General features: G+C 36.1%; 1 protein-coding gene across 1 annotated transcript in view; it reads left to right on the top strand.

The window, feature by feature from the left end:
- Nucleotides 1-24,842, top strand: part of STK3 (serine/threonine kinase 3) — a 359,556-nt gene that overhangs the window by 261,947 nt on the left and 72,767 nt on the right. The window contains exon 10 of the mRNA XM_030795127.1: nt 16,054-16,229. Within this exon, the coding sequence (XP_030650987.1) occupies nt 16,054-16,229 (176 nt within the window). The remainder of the gene's footprint in view (nt 1-16,053; nt 16,230-24,842) is intronic.

Raw genomic sequence — 24,842 nt, 5'->3', positions numbered from 1 at the left:
CAGTGATATATATTTGTCTCTCTGTTGTGTGTATATGTGCAGGTGTGTGTATTAGGTAAATTCAAAACGTGCCTAGCAGTGTTTTAAATATAGTTGATAATCAATAAAGGATAACATTCATCTGTCCACCCTATTAATTTATCCTTCCAACAACTTGATAAGAGGGAGCATCTGGGAAGCCCTGAGCGTTGTCAGCCCTGCTTCCCATGCAGTGACAAAAATCATATCTTCCTGGGACCGGAGATACTGAGCTATCAAGCAACTCTGTTCTTCCCACAGCAAATTCTTGCCTCCACCTTTCCCAGCCTCCTCCAAGACCTTGCTCTATCTCTCTTTTTTTAGTAAGCTAGTCAAAGGGGCTTCTATAGAGAATGATGATCTCCAAAATGAACTGAGTAGCATCAACATGAATAAGAGGGGTTTGAATGGCAAGATGAGCAAATGCTAGAGAAGTACTCGGCGCACTTGGCATCTCCTGACCAAGAGTATGTTTGATAATATCTATTGATACGACTTGAGATGAGAGAACTGTTTTCCACTGTTTGTGAAATTTGATGTCTCTTTGAGAAAATGAGGAGAATGTCATGGAAGTATAAAAGTACATTTACATTTTATTTTATTTTATTTTTGGAAAGGGAGAAAAAGGTGAATTTCTCAGGTTATAGCTGTTTTTAATTGAGCTCCTACTGCAGGCCAAACACTGTGCTCAGGACTTTGTATGTGTTATCTTATTTACTCCTCACAAGGATCCTATAAAATAGCATTTCACTACCATTTAGCACTAAGGAAACTGACTTGGGAATGTTGTCCAAGATATCCTAGCAAGTAAGTGATGGAACCAGTATATAGACACAGGGTTGACACTAGAATCACATCACTACTTTGGGGCCAGTGAGCTCAATGTCCCTCTTGGGCAGGATTCTAGAACATTTAAGAGTCCGTTAGGAAAGATCGGGATCGTTATAAGTCAGCATAGATTACTGAGAAGAAATCATATCAGAATAATATAATTTCCTTTTTTGACAGCATTGCTAAATTTCAAGGTCAGAGAAAATGCAGAGTTTGAATATTGTATCTTAGGATATTAGGAAAGTATTTGACAAGGTCTTTCATGATATCCTCGTAGACACTATGTAGTGTGACCTAGCTGGTGGTCCTGTTATGAGAGTGCAACAGTTATACTCAAATGTGCTTATATCAGTGAGAGTTTATTGGAGGAAACAAACTACTCTAGGTATTCCACACACAAAGAAATTTAAGTCAGAGATTGTATTAATGTGTTCTCATATTGCTATAAAGAACTACGTGAGACTGGGTAATATATAAAGAAAAGGGGTATAATTTGCTCATGGTTCTGCAGGCTGTACAGGAAGCATGGCTAGGGAGGCCTCAGGAAACCTACAATCATGGTGGAAGGGGAAGGGGAAGCTGGCACGTCCTACATGGCTGAACAGGAGAAAGAGCAAAGGGGGTGGTGCTATACACTTTTAAACAACCAGATCTTGTGAGAACTCAGCCACCAGACAGCACTAGGGGGATGGTGCTAAACCGTTAGAAACTACCCCCATGATCCAATCATCTCCCACCAGGCCCCCCTCCGGCACTGGAAATTAAAATTCAACATGAGATTTAGGTGGGGACATAGAGCCAAGCCATATTAGAGATGTAGAAGTTAAGAAAATCAATGGAAAGGCTAGAGGAGAAGGCTGTGTAGCATAGGCTTCAGGAGTGACTCCCACAACACCACAAAAGTGTGCATATAAGGAACGACTACTACTGCCACAACGAGGAATAGCAATCCAGAGGCTGCCACAGGCGCCGTTGAGTTCAGTAATACAGATTGAAATCAACCGTCACTGCTATTTAGGGATTAGAAAGCTACTAAATATTACTGCAACCACTCCTCAGTACCTGTGAAACTGGTGACTAGATGCTAGAATGCTGCTGTAAATAATCAAGCCTCCATGACAGGGCTTGCAAGAAGGAAATAACTAAACTAGCAGGCATATAGCTTCTGTTTGCTTCCCCCTCCACCCCCACCCCTGTTGTGAAAGAGTGCACTTACCCAGAACTCTAGTTGCAAGGAATTCTGAGAAATGTGGTGTTCAGCTCTCTAGCCTTTGTGATACAAAGGCTCACCAGGGGCACATGGCAGTGGTTGCTAAATTTCAGTCGACTACAATGTTAAATAATAAATTGTTTACCAGAAGATTTCTCATTTTGTGATGCAGGACCTCAGCCTCAAGCCCTGGCTAGCTCAAAATTTTTCATAGAAACTTGGTTGAAGCTATAAGGTGAAGGTCCATCAGAATTGCAAATAACATGAAGTGGAACAAAATAAAAATATGTTATAGGATAGAATGAGGATCCTAAAAGATCACCACAGGCTGGAGCAGTGGCCTTGATTTACAAGATAAACCCTGCTTTGGGGTCCAAATAACCAGCTTCACAAGTATGTATTGTAACAGTCACTCTTCAGAGATGCTGGTCTGAAGACTGGAGCAGGGCTTGGGCATCTCTGCTTTTAAAATACATTTTTTAAAATTTAAAAACTCTACAAGTGCTTCTGAAGTGCAGCTAGGACAGATAACCACCTTTTTAGAACAAGGAAATAAACGACTTCCCTCTGCTCTCAGGAGCCAGAACTCACCTGGAGTATTGTGTTTAGAACTTACCTGGAGTATTTAAGAAGGCTGGAGATATACTGGAGCACATTGAACGGAGAGGCAACTGGATGGTGATGTAGGTGGAGACCATGTTGTATTAAGAATGGGTAGAGAGGCCAGGCGCGGTGGCTTATGCCTGTAATCCCAGCACTTTGGGAAGCCAAGGCAGGCAGATCACCTAAGGTCAGGAGTTCGAGACCAGCCTGGCCAGCATGGTGAAACCCCGTCTCGACTAAAAATACAGAAATTAGCCAGGCATGATGGCGTGCACCTGTAATCCCAGCTACCCAGGAGGCTGAGGCAGGAGAATCGCTGGAACCCAGGAGGCAGAGGCTGCAGTGAGCTGAGATCGTGCAACTACACTCCAGCCTGGGCGACAGAGCAAGACTCTGTCTCAGGAAAAAAAAAAAAGAATGGGTGGAGAAATAACCAGTTATGTTTAGGTTGTATATTATTTACTTATATTAACCTTTCATGAATGTTTATCATTTCTTAAATACTGGGTTAAATAATATTTACTAAATATATATTTTAAAAATGTCTTACCTGTATATGCCTATAGTATTTGTTGATTTTGAAAATTTCAGAGTTTATTTTGGACAGCACATATATGCAGTTTTACTTAATTAGTAAGAGAAAGCAAATGAAGTTCTGCTTTAGCTTTTTAGGAGTTACTCTGGAAATGATACTAGATATTAAGTGGCGGTTTAGGAGAGATACCAAAAAGAGAAGACTGACTCTACTCCCTGGTTCATCCATTGTTCCTAGACAAAATTGTTAAGTATGAGGCAATTTGTTTTGTTCTGAGCATCTACTTCCATGCCGTATTCTTTGCTTAGTAATATCTTTCTCTCAGTTCTCATATCCTTCCCTTCCTTCCTTTTTTCCCCCAAAATCTGTTTTGGAAAAAGACCAGATACACAGGAATAAAATGCCTAATAATGTTTAATGTTCATGAAATACATTTTCCCCCAGAATCATACAGCCTTGAGCCAAAGGAGTAAATCACTAAGGATGGAATTTTAGATGCCAAGAAATAATTGGCAAGGGTAGGAGAATGTGTAGGGGAACTACTTTCTCACTTACCATTCTTTTATGAAAAACTGTTGCATTCCTCTTTAACTTAGGAGGTTAATGTTGCCCGGGATATGAAAATAAAGGTGACAACAATAAACTACAGGTCCCTCTTGCAGCTGGGTGCAAATACCCATCGTATTTCTGGGCAATTAGAAATCGTTCATTTTCCTTTACAGAAGTACGAGGAATCCAGGTTAGGTGTGGCTGCAGTGGTTTGGAGTTCCCTGGGCACTGAATATAGTCTACTATTCTGTGTGCTCTTGGTCCATGGGATGTTTAACGAAGTATAACCCAGCTCAGACCTGCTGGTGTATGCATTTTGGTTGTAGGATACCTCTTTTATTACCACAAAACACACACAAGGATGTAAATATTAGTCTTCCCTGTAAAAATGAAAATCTCTTTCCTGTACAACAGGCCTTTGAAGAAAGCATTTTCATAGATACACACAGTGACCATTACAATATTCATTACTCGCACAGGAAATCCTTCCTTTTATTTAACTAAATCTTTGGGCTTCAATTTTTGTTTCCTTCTATTCTGCCTTCATTGGAGATTGAAAACAGCTGGTCACTATTTTCTGTGCAAAGAACCCTTCATAAATGCTTGGATACTTATTAAGTGCTTTCTCAGACTTGACTTTTCTTGGCTGAATAATTTCAGTCTGTTTAACCTTTGTGCAGGTATTATTTTCTAAGCTTTTAAATCTCTTATGAATAGTCCGTGGACCTTCTCCATGTTATGTTTATCCTTCTTTGTTTTAAAACACAGTATGGTGAAGTTCAGGAAAAAACTGATGTCAGTAGCTTCTGTGTTAACATCCTGGTTTTTATATGTATTCACTATACTCTTGGCAACAAATTAAAGGACACATTTCCAAGGTCATTAATGAGGTGGAACCACCCACATCTTAAAATATTTTTAGAAGAACAAATTAGGTAATCTTCATAAATCTCTTTGATGTTGACACATACTTTGCTAAAGTTATGATTGTTATTTTATTCTCTAAACTTGAATATCTTTGTCATAATCATGCTAAGAAGTTAAAAATTAAATAAATTATTTTGTTAAAGTATTTTTAAAAATTACTTTATATATTTAAATTTTTATGAGGACTTTTTACTTATTTAGAAGATGTGCAAATTAGGAAACTTAATGAATAATTGTGGGTGGACTGACGTATTTTCTATGGTATTATATTCCTCACAATTTAGTTTACTTGTAAATGTTTTGGGGATGCATGAAGGAGATGAAAAGCAACCTTTTTCTTTAAAATTTCTTATCCACAAAGAGAATGAATGATAGTTACTTTATTCTTTATTGCTAATAGGCTTTTAGTTCCATGAGCAACTAGTTGAAGGAATTAGGACCAAAATTGAGGAACTAGGTAATTCCGAACGTTAAAATTATTGTTAAAATAAAATGTTTTTGTAAGCTGGGGGTCAGAATTCGGCTGCAGCTGGAGAAATTGATGTCAGTTTTATGTGATTATTCTTTCTGTGCTTAAGAAAAGTATTTGCCGTAGCAACCACATCACATATGACAGTGGTTACTATCTTGAGATTTCCTGCTTTATTTTCTCACTGAAGAGCCTAATATTTTTTTTAAATAAGTTATAAGTCAGAAACATCGTCCTCTGTGTCCCACTTCTGTGAACATGTATCTCCCTGGAGGCTCAGCTACACATTGTGGCATGTGTTTCATATTGTGTAGTTAAACATTACTGGGCAATTGCAGCTGCCCCCTCCCATTAACTTTTAAAACAAACCTAACCTGTTTTCCTCTTTAAAATTTTTTTAAAATTTTTTTAAATCTTTTTTTTTGTGTATGACAAAGAGATACTCTAAATGTTAATACTAGGTTTTAAATTAAGCAATGGAACAAACCTGCACATTGTGCACATGTACCCTAAAACTTAAAGTATAATAATGATAAAATTAAAAAAAAGACTTACAAATAAATTCTTCTGAATTAAACCTCAGAAAAAAATTAAAAAAATAAATTAAGCAATGGAAAATATTTAGAAGTATAAGCATATATATTTGAATAAAAAATTAAGTGTAAACATATCTTGGTTAATAGTATCTTGTTATAAAATCATCCAAAAAGAAAAATCTAACAGAATAGACTCCTTCTTTTATTTAAGTTACTTTTAAAACTTCTGTTAACTCTCTGTAAGAATGTTTATTTTTATCTTAGGAGTGGGTTATTTTTAAAATTTTTGAGTATGGAAGCCAAAAGGCATTTTGCCATAGGTTTTTTAGGTCAGCCTGTAAAAAAAAAAAAACCTTTAAAACTATAATGTATCTGAAACGTAGTGATATTTAAACTACTCTGTATAATAGTGGACTTCAAGTTTGAAACTGGGATGTTTCTGCAGTAAAACCGAAGATTGCTGCTCCTTGTGCTTCTCCCTACATCCTCCATTTGGGAATAGAAATGTATCAGTTAAGGACTGAATTTGACTGTATGTACCAATAAACCCAAATAACAGTGGTTTAAACAAAATAAGATTAATTTCTTTTCTCATTTAATGAGAAATCCAAAAGCAGAGTATCTGGCACTGGCGGAGTGAGTTTGTGATGTCATTAGAAATCCTTTCTGTGACACCATCTTTAGAGTATTATGCTTGTTCTCCTGCCTGCAGAATAAATGCAGGATCTCTAGCCATCAAGTCTGTATTCCAGGAGTAGAAAAGAGCAAATAACAGAAAGGATTGTGCCTATATCAAGAAAACAGAACTTTCCTAGAAAACCTTACTTGATTTTTTTTAAGAGAAGGGTCTCACTCTGTCATCTAGACTGGAATATGGTGTTTGTGATCATAGCCCATAGCTTATTGCAGCTTCAAACTCCTGGCCTCAAGCAATCCTCCTGCCTCAGCCTCCCAAAATGCTGGGATTAGAGGTGTGAGCCACCATACCTGGCCTAAACCCTTATTTTTATGTGTCATTAGCCAGAATTGTATTACATGGCCACTTTTTCCAATGAGATAGATACTTTTTCACCCCTAGTCAGAAAGCTAGGGATTATAGATATTAGGGAGCCAAATTTTTCACTTTGAGATACTACGACATTAGTGGTGGCTCATGTGACTTCAGTTAGAAGCTCCTGATTGGGATGTTGTCAGGAGCACGCACAAGACTGTTAGGGTTGGAAGACTGTTGGGGTTGGTAGATTCCTGGAATGAAATTTCCTAGTAATTTCCTTTCTTTATTTAATCAACACCAAGGAGTAGTCTGCTTCTTCCCTTTCTGTTGCTACCTCTTCTCTCTAATCAAACTGTTTCTTCTCTGACTCATTGCAGAAAAGAACATTGTCTTTCCTTCAGCCTTTTTCTTATTCTCCTCATTTCTAAAGGAAATGCCTGCTCAGCCCATCTTTCTGTTTTGAAGGTTTTTCTAGAAGATTAAAATTTCCCCCACTTTATTCTTTGTAGTGAAAAAAGCAACTTCTGAGATTTTATTTTTCTCCTTCTCCTTCCCAGTATGTGCTGCTACTCTTAATATGTAGGTCATATTAGAATAGGTGCTCTATAAATGTTAGTTTCTGGTAGGAAAAGATTAGTTTTTAATTTACTCCAATAATGGTTTGGGTGAATTTTCTCAGATACAGAGGTCCAAAGTAAGAGTCAGTGGTATATCAAGAGAACCCTGACTGTTTATTACAGCACTGGGGAGTTTGTAAAGATTCTGGGATGAAGAGTGTCTTATCTCCGAGTTAAGGAGAAAACAAGACCATAATGAGAGCCTCGGCAGTGAAGCCAGTGCTGGATGAAAAAAAAAAAATTAATGAAAGCAATGTGGTCCTGGCTTGGTGTGGAGAGAGGAAGATGATCTGGGGAGGAACATAGGTCACAGAGTGCTGTTGTCTTCACTGGATTAGTAGTGCCACAATGCATGCTTTTTATAGTTTCTATTGTTTTTGTTTTGTTCTTACCAAAGCACCTACAAATACTAAATTTACTTTTTAAAGAATGCTATCTAGAAATACGCTTCAGTGAAACCTTTCTATTCATTATCAAATGCAGTTGATAATGGTGGTTTAGGAGTTTCTTACTTTTACAGCAGTTAGTTTCTAAAGAAACCATTTTTCCTCTCCTCCCTGATTCTGACTTTCCTTGACAAACTTGATAACCCTTATTATATAATACTGAATGTTAAAGTTTTCAGTTGTATTTATGTGTGTGACACATTTTAAGACTTCTTGATGAAAACAGAACTTACAACTAAATATATAATTCTCTTACAGAATTAATCTTCCCTTTAAAAAGAAAAAGAAACAAAAAGAATATTGAGCAAAGAATTTCTTTAAAGGATTATCCCCCTTCTCCCAGCTTTATGGTTTGATTTACTCAATTGGTTTATAAAAAATATGTGTAAGTTGAGTTATACTTGTAATTTTTTAAAACTTACAAAATGGGACAGAAATGGAGAATAACAGGTTAAATTCCTAGACTCTATTTTGGTATAAGAGGTTACCATGGGAACCAAGTTTCAATTCTGAATATAGAGAAATACGTCTTGTAATGATGAAGCCTAGAGACAAATCAAAGATACTAAAAATCTGCTGAAAATGTTAATGGAATGTATGTGTCCTATCTAAATGTCAGTAATGTAACTCATCAAATTAACCAATTTCTATTTTTGTTGTTGATTTCAGGGAACAAAGTTGAAGATGAACACCATAAACACCATATCTTTATTTTTAGCATAGTTATTGATCGTTGAAATATTACACCTTCTCTTCTATATATTTTGTTCATTTTTAACATACTTGTAAAGTCTGTTATGACAGGAAATCTAAAGGCAGCCTTGGCCATTATCTTGCTGAACTGTCCCTAATGCGTTTCTTTTTCATGAGCTTTGAATGTGAGATACGAGAGTGTTCTAAGTTCTAAAAGTTTACCACAAATATTGGTGTTTTATACTATCTTAAATTTGATAGACTGTCTCAATATCTTTACAGTGGGTACCATTTGGGTCCCAGATGTCCTGTCACATTTATTTTCTAGCCATCTAAATCTGGAACAGCTGTAATTAGGGGATTGGTCCTTAGATAAACAGTTGTGTTGAGTCTTTTTCTGTTTTTCCACTGATGCATGCATATTCTGAAAATCAGGTTCTTTCTGACTCTACTGGGATAGATCATTCTGTTATTACTTGCATCAACCTAATAATAATTGTAGTAGTCACAATACTTTCTCAAATACGTTATCAGCAGTGCACCAATGCTAGTAATGAAATACATATAGCGTCTACTAATTCAAAATTAACGATGAAAAACCATGTAACATGGCTCCTGCTGTTGTTCATAGATATTGAACATCTGGGTAGACAGTCAAAAACACAAATTGATAGAGTTATCTGTGAAATTATTTAGGTAAAGGATTTGGAATTCTACATTAGGGAACTTATGGTTTAATGAAAAGTAAAGATGGAAACACATTTAAAAGACATAACTCAGCCAGGTATGGTGGCCCACACCTGTGATCCCAGCACTTTGGGAGGCCAAAATGGGAGGATTGCTTGAGTCCAGGAGTTTGAAATCAACCTGGGCAACATAGTGAGACCTCATCTCTACAAAAAGTAAACAAAAATTAACCGAGTGTGATGTTGCATGCCTGTAGTCCTAGCTACTCAGGAGGCTGAGATGGGAAGATCGCTTGAGCCCAGAAGGTCAAGCCTTCAGTGGGCAGAGATCATGCCACTGCACTCCAGCCTGGGAGACAGAAGGAGAGACCCTGTCAGTCAATCAAATCAGTCAGTCTACCCACCCATCCATCCATACATACATACAACATACTCATAGGGTAAAAATAAAAATTACTTTTACCAATAATTATATTATTCACACATTTACGTTGTATCGTAATCATTCATTTAATCAGAGATTAGGCTTAACCATCAAAACACCCATTAGAAAGTAAAAAAGGCCTCTGGATAGATATTAAAAAGTAAGATTACTTGCAAATAAAGATCTGCACATAGAGAAAAACTTAGTTATTTAAAAAAGAGTAAATAACACAAAACCACATAATTAACAGGATCTCTAAGATACATTTCTATACTCACGTTCATAGGAGCATTATTCAACAATGTTCATAGGAGCATTATTCAACAAAAGTGGAAAAACCCAAGTGTTCATTGACAGACAAATGGATAAGCAAAATGTAGTATATACATAGAATTGAATGTTATTTATCCTTGAAAAGGAAGGAAATGCTGACACATGCCACAACATGAATGAACCTTGAGGTCATTATGTTAAGTGAAATAAGCCAGTCATTAAAAAACAAAACAAAACAAAAAAAACTTTAATGGATTACACTTATATGACGTATCCAGAGTAGTAAGACTCATAAAAACAGGAAGTAAAATGTTGGTTGCTGGAGGTAGGAGAAAATGGCGAGTTGTTCATGGGGTACAAGAGTCTCCCTTTTTCCAAGGTGAAGATTGGTCACACAATACTTCATGCTACTGAATGGTACATTTTTGATGGTAATTTAAAAAATTTTTTTTATTGTGGTAAAATACATATAACCTAAAATTCACCATATTAACCATTTTCAAACATAAGCATACCTCATTATTGCAATTTGCTTTTTTGTGCTTCACAGACATTGTGTTTTTTACAGATTGAAGGTTTGTGGCAACCTTGTGTCAAGCAAGTCTATTGGCACAGTTTTTCCAATGTTATGTGCTCACTTTGTGTTTCTGTGTCATAGTTTGGTACTTTTCACAATATTTCAAACCTTTTCATCATTATTATGTCTGTTACAGTGATCTGTGATTGTTGGTCTTTGGTGTTACTATTGTAATTGTTTTGGGGCACAACAAACTGCGCCTATATAAGATGGTGAATTTAATTGATAAATGTAGTATGTGTTCTGACTGCTCCACCAGCAGGCCATTACCCTGTCTCTCTCCCTCTCCTCAGGCCTCCCTGTTCTCTGAGACACCACAATATTGAAATTAGGCCTATTGATAACCCTACAATGGCCTCTATGTGCTAAAGTGAAAGGAAGAGTCACACATCTCTCATTTTAAATGAAAAGCTAGAAATGATTAAACTTAGTGAGGAAGGCATATTGAAAGCTGAGACTGGGTAAAAGCTAGGCCTCTCGCACCAAACAGCCAAGCTGTGAATGCAAATAAAAAGTTCTTAAAGGAAAATAAAGGTTCTACTCCAGTGAACACATGAATGATAAGAAAGTGAAACAGCCTTTCCCTTTCTGATATGGAGAAAGTTTGAGTGGTGTGGATAGAAGATTAAACCAGTCACAACATTTCCTTAAGCCAAAGTCTAATCCAGAGCAAGGCTCTAACTCTGTTTAATTCTGGAAGGCTAAAAGAGGTAAGGAAGCTGCAGAAGAAAAGTTTGAAGCTAGCATAGGTTGGTTCATGATGTTTAAGGAAAGAAGCTATCTCCAGACCATACAAGTACAAAGTGAAGCAGCAAGTACTGATGGAGAAGCTGCAGCAAGTTATCCAGAAGATGTAGCTAAGATAATTGATGAAGGTGGCTACCCTAAACAACAGAATTTCAATACAGAAGAAACAGTCTTGTTTTGGAAGATGTCATCTAAGACTTTCCTAGCTACAGAGGAGAAGTCAATGCCTGGCTTCAGAGCTTCAAAGGACAGGCTGGTGGTGGTGACTAAGTTGAAGCCAATGTTCATTTACTGTTTTGAAAATCCTAGGGCCCTTAAAGTTATGCTAATTCTACTCTGCCTGTGCTCTATAAATGGAATAATGAAGCCTGGATGACAGCACATTTGTTTACATTATGGTTTGCTGAATATTTTAAGCCCACTATTGAGACCTACTGCCGAGAAAAAAAGGTTATCTTTGGACTGTTACTGTTCAGTGAGAATGCACCTGGTCATCCAAGGGCTCTGATGGAAATATGCAAGGAAATTAATGTTGTTTTCATGCCTGCTAACACAACATCCATTTTGTAGCCCATAGATCCAGGAGTATTTTAGACTTTCAAGTCTTATTATTAAGAAATACATTTTATAAGGCAATATCTGCCGTAAATAGTGATTGCTCTGATGGATCTGGGTCAAGTAAGTTGAAAACCTTCTGGAAAGGATTCACCATTCTTCATGTTATTAAGAACATTTGTGATTCACAGGAGGAAGTAAAAAGATCAGCATTAACAGGAGGTTGGAAGAAGTCCATTCCAACCCTCATGGATGACTTTAAGGGGTTAAAGACTTCATTGGAGGAAGTAACTGCAAGTGTGATGGAAATAGTGAAAGAACTAGACTTGGAAGTACAGCCTGAAGATGTGACTGAATTGCTGCAATCTCATGATTAAACTTGAACAGATGAAGAGTTGCTTCTTATGGATGAGCAAAGAAAGTGGTTTCTTGAGATGGAATCTACTCCTTATGAAGATGGTGTGAACATTGTTGAAATGACAACAAAGGACTTAGAATTTTCCATAAACTCAGTTGATAAAGCAGTGGTAGAGCTTGAGAGGATTGACTACAATTTTGAAAGACACTGTGCTGTGGGTAAAATGTTATGAAACAGCATCTCATGCTACAGAGAAATATTTTGTGAAAGGAAGAGTTAACTGATACAGCAAACTTCACTGTGGTATTATTTAAGAAACACTACAGCCACCCCAAATGAGACTTCTAAGCAGCACAGGTGCCTCTGCACTCTCTCGTTATTCTCCAGGGTTCTCCCAGTCAAATCTTAGCTGTTTATCTGCTGCCTTGGTCTTTTTTTGTTGAGAGTGGACTAGCACCAGGCCTCTCTTGTCAGCCATCTTTCTGATGTCACTCCTAAACATAACTTTTAGAAAACCAAATACCGCATGTTCTCACTTACAAGTGGAAGCTAAATGATGAGAACACATGGACACATCTGGGGAACAACACACACTGGGGCTTTTCAGAGAGTGGAGGCTGGGAGGAGGGAGAGGATCAGAAAAAACAAATGGGTACTAGGCTTAATACATGAGTGATGAAATAATCTGTACAACAAACCCCCATGACACAAGTTTACCTATGTAACAAACCTGCACATGTACCCCTGACCTTAAAAGTTAAAAAAAAATTTTTAAGAAATTTGACGTTGTGAAGGCAAACAAACAAACAAACAAACATAACTTTTATGTGCACTGGGAAACCAAAAAATTTATGTGACTTACATTATTGCGATACTCTCATCATTGCAGTGGTCTGGAACCAAACCTGCAATAACTGCGAAATATGCCTCTATCTAGTTCAATGGTATTAATCTTAAGCACTTCCATAAAGTTGTGCAGCCATCACCACCATCGATTTCCATAACTCTTTTCATCTTGTAAAACTCAACTGCTGTACCATTAAACACTGACTCCCCATTTCCCACTCTTCTTAGTCCCTAGCAACCACCATTCTGTTTTCTGTCTCTGTGATGTTGACTACTCTAAATACCTGACATAAGTGGAATCATACAGTATTTTGTTCTTTTGTTACTAGCTTATTTCACATAGCATAATGTCCTCAAGGTTCATCCATGTTGTAGCATGTGTCAGAATTTCCTTCCTCACATTTTGCTAATGGGCACTTGGCTTGCTTCCATGTTTTAGCTGTTATGAATAATGCTGCAATAGACATGGGGTTACAGATATCTCTTCAAGACCTGGCTTTCAATTCCGGATATATACCCAGAAGTAAGATGGTAAATTTTATCTTATAAAAAATTTTTTAAAACACATAAGGTGAAGTCAATAAAACCTTTGTTTTGATATGGCAAACCATTTTATGGCAATGAGACAGAATTTTTTTAATGAATAAATATCACCATTACCACTCTCTCTTATAACCTCACTTAAGCCGTCTCACCTAGGCTCCCAATCTGTCAAATAACACACATAGAGATCCAAAAGCAGGGAGAAAGGAAAGAGGAGATAGGAACACCTGTCAGTTCACTCTCCCTCACCCCACCCTTTTGTTTTTTGACGTTTGTTTAAGGATTCCGGACTCTGATTTGCCACATAAAGTAGGCATCAATTTAGGCTTCCCTCATATTTTTAAAGACTAAAAATAAGTCTTAACATGCATTCTTTTGACCAAAATGACCTTAAAGCTCATCCCAACTAACATTGTTACTTGGTTGTCATAGTAGTAACTGTAGTTTTAAACTGTGCTAGGACTATTACAAATGCAACCTAGGTTGGTCAGATGACTGTTATGAGTATTATGTCTCTTTTAGAGGAACAGTGAGACTAGAATGTCTCCATAGGCAAGTAAACAAGTTGGTGATGAATCTGAAACATATATCCCATGAAGGGAACTGGGGATGTTTTATATTAAAAATAGACAGCCAAGACAGGAGCCATTACCTCTGTCTTCAGATATTTGAGGGACAATTATATGAAAGAGGAATTTATTTGGAACATGAGTGTAAATTACAGAAGGAAAGATTTCTATTTTACATTTTAAAAATACTTTTTGTAACTTACAGTTGCCAATCAGGGTCCCTTGTGCGGAGGGACCCTGTAAAATTCTTAAGAAAGTAGTTTACTGCCTGACCAACATGGAGAAACCCCATCTCTACTAAAAATACAAAATTAGCCGGGCATGGTGGCGCATGCCCGTAATCCCAGCTACTCGGGTGGCTGAGGCAGGAGAATTGCTTGAACTCAGGAGGCAGAGGTTCCAATGAGCTGAGATCGTGCCATTGCACTCCAGCCTACACAACAAGAGCGAAACTCCGTGTCAAAAAAAAAGAAAAGAAAAAGCAGCTTACTTTCTATTTGGAGAATTATATGGGAAATGCCTTCTTGGTGGTCTCTGGTACATTTATTTGGAGCCTCGGGGCATTGAGGATCCAATTTGAAAACCGCTGATCAAGACCAATATAGCCAGATTAAAAATCTAGTTATTCCAAATATTTATTTCCTATTTAGTCATTCAGTATAAAAAATGAAGAGCCATTGAAAGATTCTGAGCAGAATGACGTGTTTTGGTTTGTGTTTAGAAAGGTCACCACGTTGACAATATGGAAATTAAAATCAAAACTGTGATATTGGAAGCAAGGAGACTAGTTTGGAGGCTGCTACAATGGCCTAAGCAAGAAGTGATTAGAAGCTAAACTAAGACAGTTGCAATGATAAGTAGAGAAAAGGGGTTATAGTTAACTGTACTGAGAAGTAGAATTAAAAGACCTAATAATCAGTTTGCTATGGTGGGAAGGGAGGAGTCTGAATTAATTCTCAACTTTATTATTTTGGGGATTGAGTAAATAAGGTTGACTTTAGTGGAGATAGAATATGTCAGGGGAGCTGTAGGTTTGAAGGGAAAGATCTTGAATTTAGTTTTAGAACTGGTAAATTAATTGGCAACTCACCTCAGATTAAGTTGTCTAATAGCTAGCAAAGTTAGTTATGGAACTTAGGAGCAAAGCCTGGGCTAGAGAATTAGTGTTGGGAGACATGGATGTAAATGTGGCAGGCAAAGCCATGGAAGTCCAGGGGCAGAGGGAATCAGAAAGACTGAGGAAGCAGTTTGATAGATATAAGAGGAAACTGAGTAAGTTCTTATAATTTCTTTTTTAATTTTTTTAAAGTTTATGTGTTTCATATATATATATTTTTTAATTTGAACAGGGTCTTGCTCTGTTGCCCAGGCTGGAGTGCAGTGGCACAGTCATGGCTCACTGCAGCCTTGACCTCCCAGACTCAAGTGATCCTCCCACCTCTGTCCTTGAAGTAGCTGGGACTACAGATAGGTGCCACCACACCTGGCTAACTTTTTGTATTTTTTATAGAGACAGAGTCTCACTATGTTGCTTAGGCTGCTGGTCTTGAACTCCTGGGCTCAAGCATCCCTTCCACCTTAGCCTCCCAAAGTTCTGAGGTTACAGGCCACCATGCCTAGCCAAGTCCTCATAATTTCTTACAGCTGAAAATGTACAATAACAATAGCAATGCAGGCTTAAATGCAAAGAAAAAAAGCCCACCAAAAACACTTGAGTTTTTAAAATTTACTTTCTTTGAGAAATTTGAAATACAGCTGAAATGATTTTTAATAAAATTATGATAATGATTTTACTAAACTTCTGAAATGTTTCTACAATCTAAACATTCCAGACCTTTGCCTAATCATCAGCTTAATTTTTATTTGTTCTGGATATTTTTTAATTCTTATTTTATTTCACTTTGTTCTTTATGAAATTAATTATGTTGGCCTTGAATCTGACCAGTGCAAATTTATTATATGGCTTCATAAAAAAATCATACTTCAATGAAAATACTTCCTTAAATGTAAGAACTTATACCTTCCTTATGTTCTTTGTTTATCTAAGGAAATGCAACCTCACCACAAGTACAAAGACCATCTTTCATGGACTACTTTGATAAGCAAGACTTCAAGAATAAGAGTCATGAAAACTGTAATCAGAACATGCATGAACCCTTCCCTATGTCCAAAAATGTTTTTCCTGATAACTGGAAAGTTCCTCAAGATGGAGACTTTGACTTTGTAAGTACATTTTAATTCTTCCATTTATGTTTTATCCTTCTATATTTTATCATCAAATTTAGAAGCATAGTTCATATGTATATGAACTGTGTGTATGTATATACAATTATAGACCATATGTTAATATTCATTATACAGCCATATACATGGATAGAGGAATTGTGAAACTGTAGCTTGCTTATAGAAATGTACTTGCAGAGAAATACTTTTTTATAGTTAAATCAATCATAGCCCAAATTTAGATAAATATTCAGGACTCCTTAAAACTAAAAATGACAACTATTTTAAAAGATATTTTCAATAATGCAAATATGAGATACTTCTGACATTCAGTAAGCTCAGTTGCCAAAATTAATGAAGCAAAGGTATTTATGACATAGAGTTTGAGAATTTGCTTCAATTTTTAAAGTATATGAGTTGGTTTCTATTTGAGTAAGTGTTAATTCCACTTGGTTTCTCAGAAATAATAGTGCTATTCTGTACCTAGGAGCATATAAACTTCAGTATAAAACTGCCTTATCACCTATTTTGTTACATTTTCTCATTATTTCTTCTACCCTCGTTCTTCTTACTTCTTTTAAAGAATGCATAAAATACAGATGAACTATTTTAAAGTAACTGTTTCCAGAACTTGAGAGAGTAAATTCTCAAAATGAGTTATTTGATGGAGTGAAAATTTTATGGAGTAAATTTTTACTTAAGCACATTTTAAATAATAATGTTACTTTTGCATATTGTTCTGGAAGTTTTTTTTCCAAACAAAATAACTTTATAATCCTTTATAGTTTTATTTATTAATAAACGTATGTATAAGTCAATACAATTTTAGATATATGTAAATATGTACATTTTTTAAATTTAAGAATTTTTAAGTAATATTAAACCTTTTTGCTTAGACAACATGACTCTAAATGCTTTGCGATTATAAGTATTTTAAGTACTTTTTTCCTCAATATTGTGATTGCGTTTTTAAATAATCAGATAATAAAGTTTCAAAATCTATCCCCAATAAATTTAGTACTAATTGCTAGCAAATATTAGCAGTATAATTCACAGATTAGCTTGCAAGCACCATTGCAATATCTACTTAATATTTTTTCAATATTGTAGTAAGCAATTAGAAAAATAAAATCAATACGTCTTTAGTCTTAATAAGATTTCATTTTAACCTATCTACTTTTTTAAAATTATAAATTATTTAGAATGCTGACATTTAAGCTTTAAATTATTCATGAATATAATGAATAATGTAGAGTATTTAGCCTCAAAGAGTTGTCTTGTGTCAGTTGGAATAAATCTTTTTTTTTTTGGCATAAATTTAAGGGTACAAGTGCTGTTTTTTAAATTTACATGGATATATTGCATCATGGTGAAGTCTGGGCTTTTAGGGTAACCATTACCCAAATAATATGCATTGTACCCTTTAGGTAATTTCTCATCCCTGACTCCCTTCTTCCCCTCTCACCCTTCCAAGTTTCCATTGTCTATTATTCCACACTCTGTGTCTGTGTGTACACATTATTTAGCTCCTACTTATACATGAGAACATGCAGTATTTGACTTTGCTGTTTCTGAGTTGTTTCACTTAAGATAATAGCCTCCAGTTCCATCCATGTTGCTTCAAAAGATAAGATTTTATTCTTTTTTATGGCTGAATAGTATGGAATACATCTTAATGGGCTCTGAGAAACCATTTGAAATGAGCTACAAAGTAATGAATAAATTATCATGGTTAAGAAATGGCAAATAAAATGATTTAATTTTGCTTCAGTTAATCTTTCTACCACCCCAAAATTTAATGGCTTAAAATAACAACTATTTTACTTTCATCAAAACCACAATTTTGTGGGTTAATAGTTTGTCTAGGTTTATCTAAGTGTTTCTTCTGCTGGGCTTACCTGGGGTTTCTTAAGTGACTGAAGTCATCTGCTGGTTTGAATGGGGCTGAACACTCTCTCTAAAATTACTTCACAAATGTGTTGGCAATTGTGCTAACTATTGGCTAGGTCATATGATCTCATCAGGCAAGCCTGGGGTTTTTACGTGGCAGTAGTAGCCTTCCAAGAAGGTGAAAACAAGGTTGTAAGGCCTCTTGATGTCAGCATAGGATCTGCACAGTATCCATTGATAATAGCATCAAAAAGAATGAGATACTTAGGAATAATCTTAACCAAGTAGGTAAAAGAGTTGTACACTGAAAACTGCAAAAATGTGGGTGAAAGAAATTAGACATCAGTACATGAAAAGACATATTCACAGATTATAAGCTTTAATATTGTTAGGATGTTACTATTGCCTTAAGCAGTCTACAGAGTCATTGTTATCTCTGTCAAAATCCTAATGATATTTTTTGCAAAAATAGAAAAAACTCATCCTAAAATTCATATGGATCCTCAAGGGACCCTAATTAGTCAAAACAGTCTTGAAAAAGAAAAACAAAATTGAAGATCTCATGTTTCCTGATTTCAAAACTTACTACCAAGCTACTGAAATCAAAACAGTGTGGTACTGTCAGAAAGACAGACTTGTAGACCAATGGAATAGAGAGCTGAGAAGTAAACTTTTCACATCTATGGTCAAATGATTTTTGGCAAGGGTGCCAAGACCATTCAGTGGGGGCAAAGAAGCGGCATTTCAACAAATCATGCTGGGAAAACTGGATATCCACATGCAAAAGAATGAAGTTGAAGTCTTACTTCACATCATATACAAAAATTAATTCAAAATGGGCCAAAGATCTTACAGTAAGAAATAAAACTAAAAACTTATTAGGAAATACATATGAGAAAAACTTCGTGACATTGGATTTGGCAGTGATTTCTAGGCTATGACACTAAAAACAAGTAACAAAAGATAGATAAATTGGACTACATCAAAATGGAAAACTTGTGTGCATCACAAGACACTATCAACAGAGTGGAGGGCAACCAATGGAATGAGATAAAACATTTGTAAATCATATATATGATAAGAGGTTAATATTCATAATGTATAATGAACTCCTACAAATCAACAGCAGCAAAAAAACCCCAAACAATCCGTTTCAGAAATGGGCAAAGGGGCCGAGCATGGTGGCTTGTGCCTGTAATCCCAGCACTTTGGGAGGCTGAGGCGGGTGGATCACCTGAGGTCAGGAGTTTGAGACCAGCCTGACCAACAAGGTGAAACCCCACCTGTACTAAAAATACAAAATTAGCTGGGGTGTGGTGGCGCATGCCTGTAATTCCAGCTACTTGGGAGGCTGAGGCAGGAGAATCACTTGAACCCAGGAGACGGAGGTTGCAGTGAGCCAAGATCGCACCATTGCACTCCAGCCTGGGTGACAGAGCGAGACTCTGTCTCAAAAAAAAAAAAAGGGCAAAGGGCTTAAATAGATATTCCTCCAAAGAAGATAAGCATGGCTAATAAGCACATGAAAAGATTCAATAATTATCATTAATCATTAGAGAAATGCATATCAAAACTACAATAAGATACTACACACCCATTCGAATGACTATTATCAAAACACACACATAAAATAACAAGTGTTGCTGAAGACAGAGAAATTGGAACCTTTCCTTGTGCACCTGCTGGTGGAAGTATGTTGTAGTCACTGTGGGAAGCAGTATGGTGGTTCCTCAAAAAAACTAACATAGCATTATCACATAATCCAGCAATTCTACCTCTGGGTATGTACCAAAGAAGTGAAAGCAGGGTCTCAAAGAGATAGTTGTACACCCTTTTTCATGGCAACGTTATTCACAATGACAAAAAGGTAGAAGCAACCCAAGTGTCCATTGATGGATGAATGGATAAAAAAAATGTTGTAATACGTAAAATGTAATATTGTTCAGCCTTAGGAAAGAAATTGTACAATATGCTACAACATGGATGAGCACTGAAGACATTATGCTAAGTGAAATAAGCCAGGTCACAAAAGGACAAATGCTATATGATTCTACTTATATGAGGTACCTATAATAGTCAAATTCATCGAGATGGAAAATAAAATGTTGGTTCTCACGGGTGGGAAATAGGGAGTTATTGTTTAATGGGTACAGAGTTTCCGTTTTGCAAGATGAAAAACGTTCCAGAAGTGGATGGTAGTGATGCTTGTATGAGAGTGTGAATGTAAATACTGCCACTTAACTGAACACTTGAAAATGGTTAATTTTGTGTTATGCATTTTTTGCATTAAAAAATGGCTGTAATTTAATGCATTAAAAAATGCGTAAGAGAAGAGGGGAAAGAATTTGCACAGTGTCACTGTTGTCATAGTCTGTTGTCAAAATATGTCAGAAGTCTAGTCCTAATTCATAGGATATGGAAATAAATTTCACTTCTTGGTGGAAGGCGAAGTCACATGGCGAAGGGTGCTGTGAGATGGAAGGAATAATTACAGTACACTTTGCAGACAGTCTAATAGGGTGTTAATTAAAATTCCACAGAAATTAGAATGTTGAATTTAGGAAATTAGAGTTCATTAATGATTTTGATAATGACCATTGCAGTACTCTACTTTCAGATTTTTCACATACACACAATTTTTGACATGTAGCCTTCTACTGTCTGTCTTAGACTCATTTTAGTTTTGTGAATCTATTTTTCCGGTGGCTAACTCCTGAAAGTAACTTTTGGAAACATTTTTAGCCCCTCATAGATTTTGTAGTCATTCTATCTGGAAATTCCAAAATTTGTTAGAAAACATTAAGCTAATTTAACAAATATTTTACTTTGGATTGTCCTAGGCACTGTGGGTAAAAATAAATTATACTGATTTATTAAGAAGACAAGGTATGAATTAATGAAGTGGTAAATTGTAATCCAGAACAATAACTCAGACATTGCCATGTGGTTTTGAATAAGAGGGAGATTTGGTGAAGGCTGGAGTTATATATGAAATTATAATGTGGAAGAGGACTTTGTCTAAGCATTGATAAATGGATAGCAGAAAGAGAGAAGGCAGGCACTACAAGGAATGATGTGTAATAAAAAGCTTAGCAGTAGGAAAGCATAATCTATATTGGGTGGCAATGAAATAGAGACCTTCAAATCTATGGTAGTTAATTTGGAAAAATACGAGAGAGAAAATGGAAAAGTAGATCCGGATCAGAGGGTGAAAGCTTGCAAGGTTACAGAGTCTGAATGTTTATTTAATAGACAGTGGAAAGCCACTGAAGGTTTTAAGTTGGAGGATGACATGATGAAAAGTATCTTAAGAATATTAATAGTGAAGATAGCATGAAGGATTGATAGGAAGAGACTCAGGGTAGGGGAAGTTGGTTATGTGGCACAAGCTTAAAATAATATAGGAATAAAATTGAAAAGAAAAGCAAGAATGAGGAGGAAAGATTAACAGAAATAGCTGACATACTAGATTGAAGAGTACTATTTTGATTAGTTAAGGTGAGGAACCAAATGATAAATGGTGACAGTAACAAAAAAAAATAAACGAAAATGTTCCACAGGAGGAAAGGGATATCAAGAGATCATATGACTGGATCCAATTTTTGCAGAGTTATTTATTTTTGACTTATATAGGGCAGATAGCCTTAAAAAGGGAATTGCGGGAGGGACGGAGTGACTAGAACAGTTCTTCCTTTCTCAACGTTTATTACACCTGTCAACTGGAACTGCTCAACCCTCTCATCACTTTGAGGAAAGTGGAAAATGTTTGTAATCGCCACTGAGCGGAATGGAAATGGAAATAAATAAGAGATGAATAAAGGAAGCATTGCCAGAAGATGAACAAATAATTGCCAAGAGTAGTAGTGAGTATGGCAAAAGACAAGGAAAAGCGTGGAAGGGGGGCAAAGAGAGAGTGGTTAAAAGAAGAAGCATAGGTGGAGCACAGTGTAAGTGATTTGGTGGACTTCTTTGCTCACAAAATGGGGAAGTGGACTAAAAGCAAAGATACCAGCTGTTAATGAGGGAAATCTGGTCTTATTAATTCCCTCATCTATTAGTTACAGAATGTTAAAAAATGTGACTCATTAAAGTGTAAAGCATACTAAGGTTTATGTGTTTATCTTCCCTCTTCATGATGCATCTCGAGGCCACCTTCTAGAAGAGAACTGTATTTTATGTAATTCCCAAGTCTATTTGATAGAAGTTGCTTAAAATAAGCCAAAGTTGTTTTGACTATATTTTCAGGACAGAGAAGGCTTCATCCTTCTGCCTTGAGGAAAATGGGTTCTAAGAAAAAAAAAAATGAAAGAGAATACTTTATTATCTTTTGAGGTACTCAGAGCAGATTCCTAAAGGACAAAACTTATTCAGAAAGGCACCTGCTATACAGATGTGCAGGGTAGGAAGCATTCCTTGTCTTAAAGCCTGTATGCAATAGAATTTGTGTACTTCCTTTTAAATCGTTAGCATTTGTCTTTGGGATTTTCTGTGGATTGTCTCATGTTATGTTCCTGAATGTAAGGAGATGATAAAAGAATTTATGATGTCACCAAATTGGGGATTATCATAAAAAGATAGGAGATAAAATATATTTGGGCTAATTGAATTATTTTTAACCCTACCGGAAAAAAGTTATGTTTAGGATGTGCCTATGAAGATTTCTAAAACAAATGTAAAAGGCAAATCTGTTTATTATAGCACTAGTCTAATGTTTCAGTTTTTGTTAGAATTATTTCCAAACAGCCTTAGCATCCAGATTGTTTAGTGTTAAATAGAGAGCATGTAGATAATGTTTTGCAGAAATTACAGTATCGTATTTAAATAGATATATTTTGGGTAATGTAAAGATTTTGGAATAAGAACAAAAACTTCAAAAGCCATCTGTTAACCCACTACATTGGTTCCAAATTTTAAAAAAGAAAGAAATTGGATTGACAATAATTACTAGTATAAGAGAAATTAGGTAAATCAACCATTTTTGGTTTTGACTCATACTGAACTGTAAGTTAACATTTCTTAATTACTCTGATTCTTAAATATTTATTCAGTTGGTGGTGTTCTTTTGAGCTAAGGGACACAAGAATCCTCCAGGGCCACACTGAAGAAAAAGTCTCAAAAATTGTGGCAGAGAAGGGAAAAAAACTAACTTTGCTCTCCAAGTATAAAGTTGCCTGGGGCTTTCCTAGTTTTTCCACAGTCCTACCTTTGATGCCTGCATTAGCAAGTGAGTATGATTACAGGGAAACAAAACAAAAGTCACTGTTGCAAAATGCAGAAAACAGTAAAGAGTTGGCAGAGAAAGTACCAACCCTGCTGCTGGAGCTGCCCATGGACATTTTAGGAATCTTCACTTGTTCTGCAGAAATGTTTCTTTCTCAGGATCTTTTCACCCTCCTCTATAGCCAGCAGCTGTGAAGGAGTGATAAAGAAACTGGAGTAGCCCCTGAAGAGGAGCAGGGCCACCCCTTTAGTAAGCCCTCAGCAACACAGTCCCTGTAGACAGCTTAAGGTAAAATCCTAAGCCAGCAGCATTTACCAGTTGTTTGTTTGTTTGTTTTACCAGTATAGCAGCATGTTATCTGCTTTGTTTAAATGCAGGTAATGTGTCTGGTTTTAAAAAAGATATTGGCTTTAGTTTTCCTTGTAGTGTACTCCTTAGTCAAAGAACTGCTTGTTCTCTACAGTCCTTAGTTCTGTGGACTGAGGAAACCACTTCAGTTGAGTGAAGTATTTAAGCATATTGTCATCGATTAGCTTTGCATTAATTAAATGATTATTGTCAAGTATTTCCAGATGTTTGCAAGAGTATTAACAAAGTATGAAAAGACAACTATAGATATTTCAGATTTATTTCTTCTAGGGTAAAGAAGAAATAAACACACAAAATCCCAAATGTTCCAGTGGATAGCTTTGGATAGGAGTTTATGATTACAGGTGTACATGTGGCATGAGCTCAAGTGTATGTGGCACATTGTGCTTTCACTACTCAGTCATTCCTTGTAGAGCCAACAGGAAATTAAAATTAATGAGAAGCCTGCACTTTGAAATAGTTGCAGAATTCTTGACTATTTCAGTCCTTCGCCAGCTCACGAAATCTGTGCTGGCAGTCATATCCAACAGATGGTGTGGCGTGTGCACAGTTGTGTCATGTGATTGTCTAGGTCCATGTAGAATTTTTATGAGGTTTTGACCATCCATCTGCTGAGGCATTTAAGATAGTCATAACCTTTGTTTTGAAAGGAAAGTGACCTGCTTCAAAGATAAGTGTTTATGTACAAGTAGAAAATAATAATTTAGTCACTGGGCAACTAAACTAGATTTAATTGATTCTGTGGTAAAGGCAATGAAGATTTTAGTGTCTCTGAACTGCTGCACTGGTTTTTAAAATTTTTTTCTTTAGTAGAATTTAATCCACTTGGCTATCTGAGGTAGAATGAGCGTTTCACTCATTGTGGTGCTGTTTAAGGCTTCCATAATTTCGGAAATTTTTATTTGGTGGTTGTGTCTAGGCAAAGTCTACTGAAACATTAAGCTAATTCTGCTTATTTAGGTAATTAATACCTTAAGTTAAAACTCATTATTTCATCATTTCCCTTACAAATTTAAGTGAGCAGGCCTGTACTTATTGGATTAATTAAGATAGAAAGCACAGGTGCAGTATGTGGTTTCTTGTCAACATGTTATAATTTATTAAGATGTTTAAAGCACATGGCAAAAGAAAAA

The sequence above is a fragment of the Nomascus leucogenys genome, chromosome 16, assembly GCF_006542625.1.
Source record: "Nomascus leucogenys isolate Asia chromosome 16, Asia_NLE_v1, whole genome shotgun sequence".
NCBI classification, from domain to species: domain Eukaryota; kingdom Metazoa; phylum Chordata; class Mammalia; order Primates; family Hylobatidae; genus Nomascus; species Nomascus leucogenys.
The sequence above is the reverse complement of the archived record's forward strand: the minus strand, read 5'-3'. Positions and strand labels throughout refer to the sequence as shown.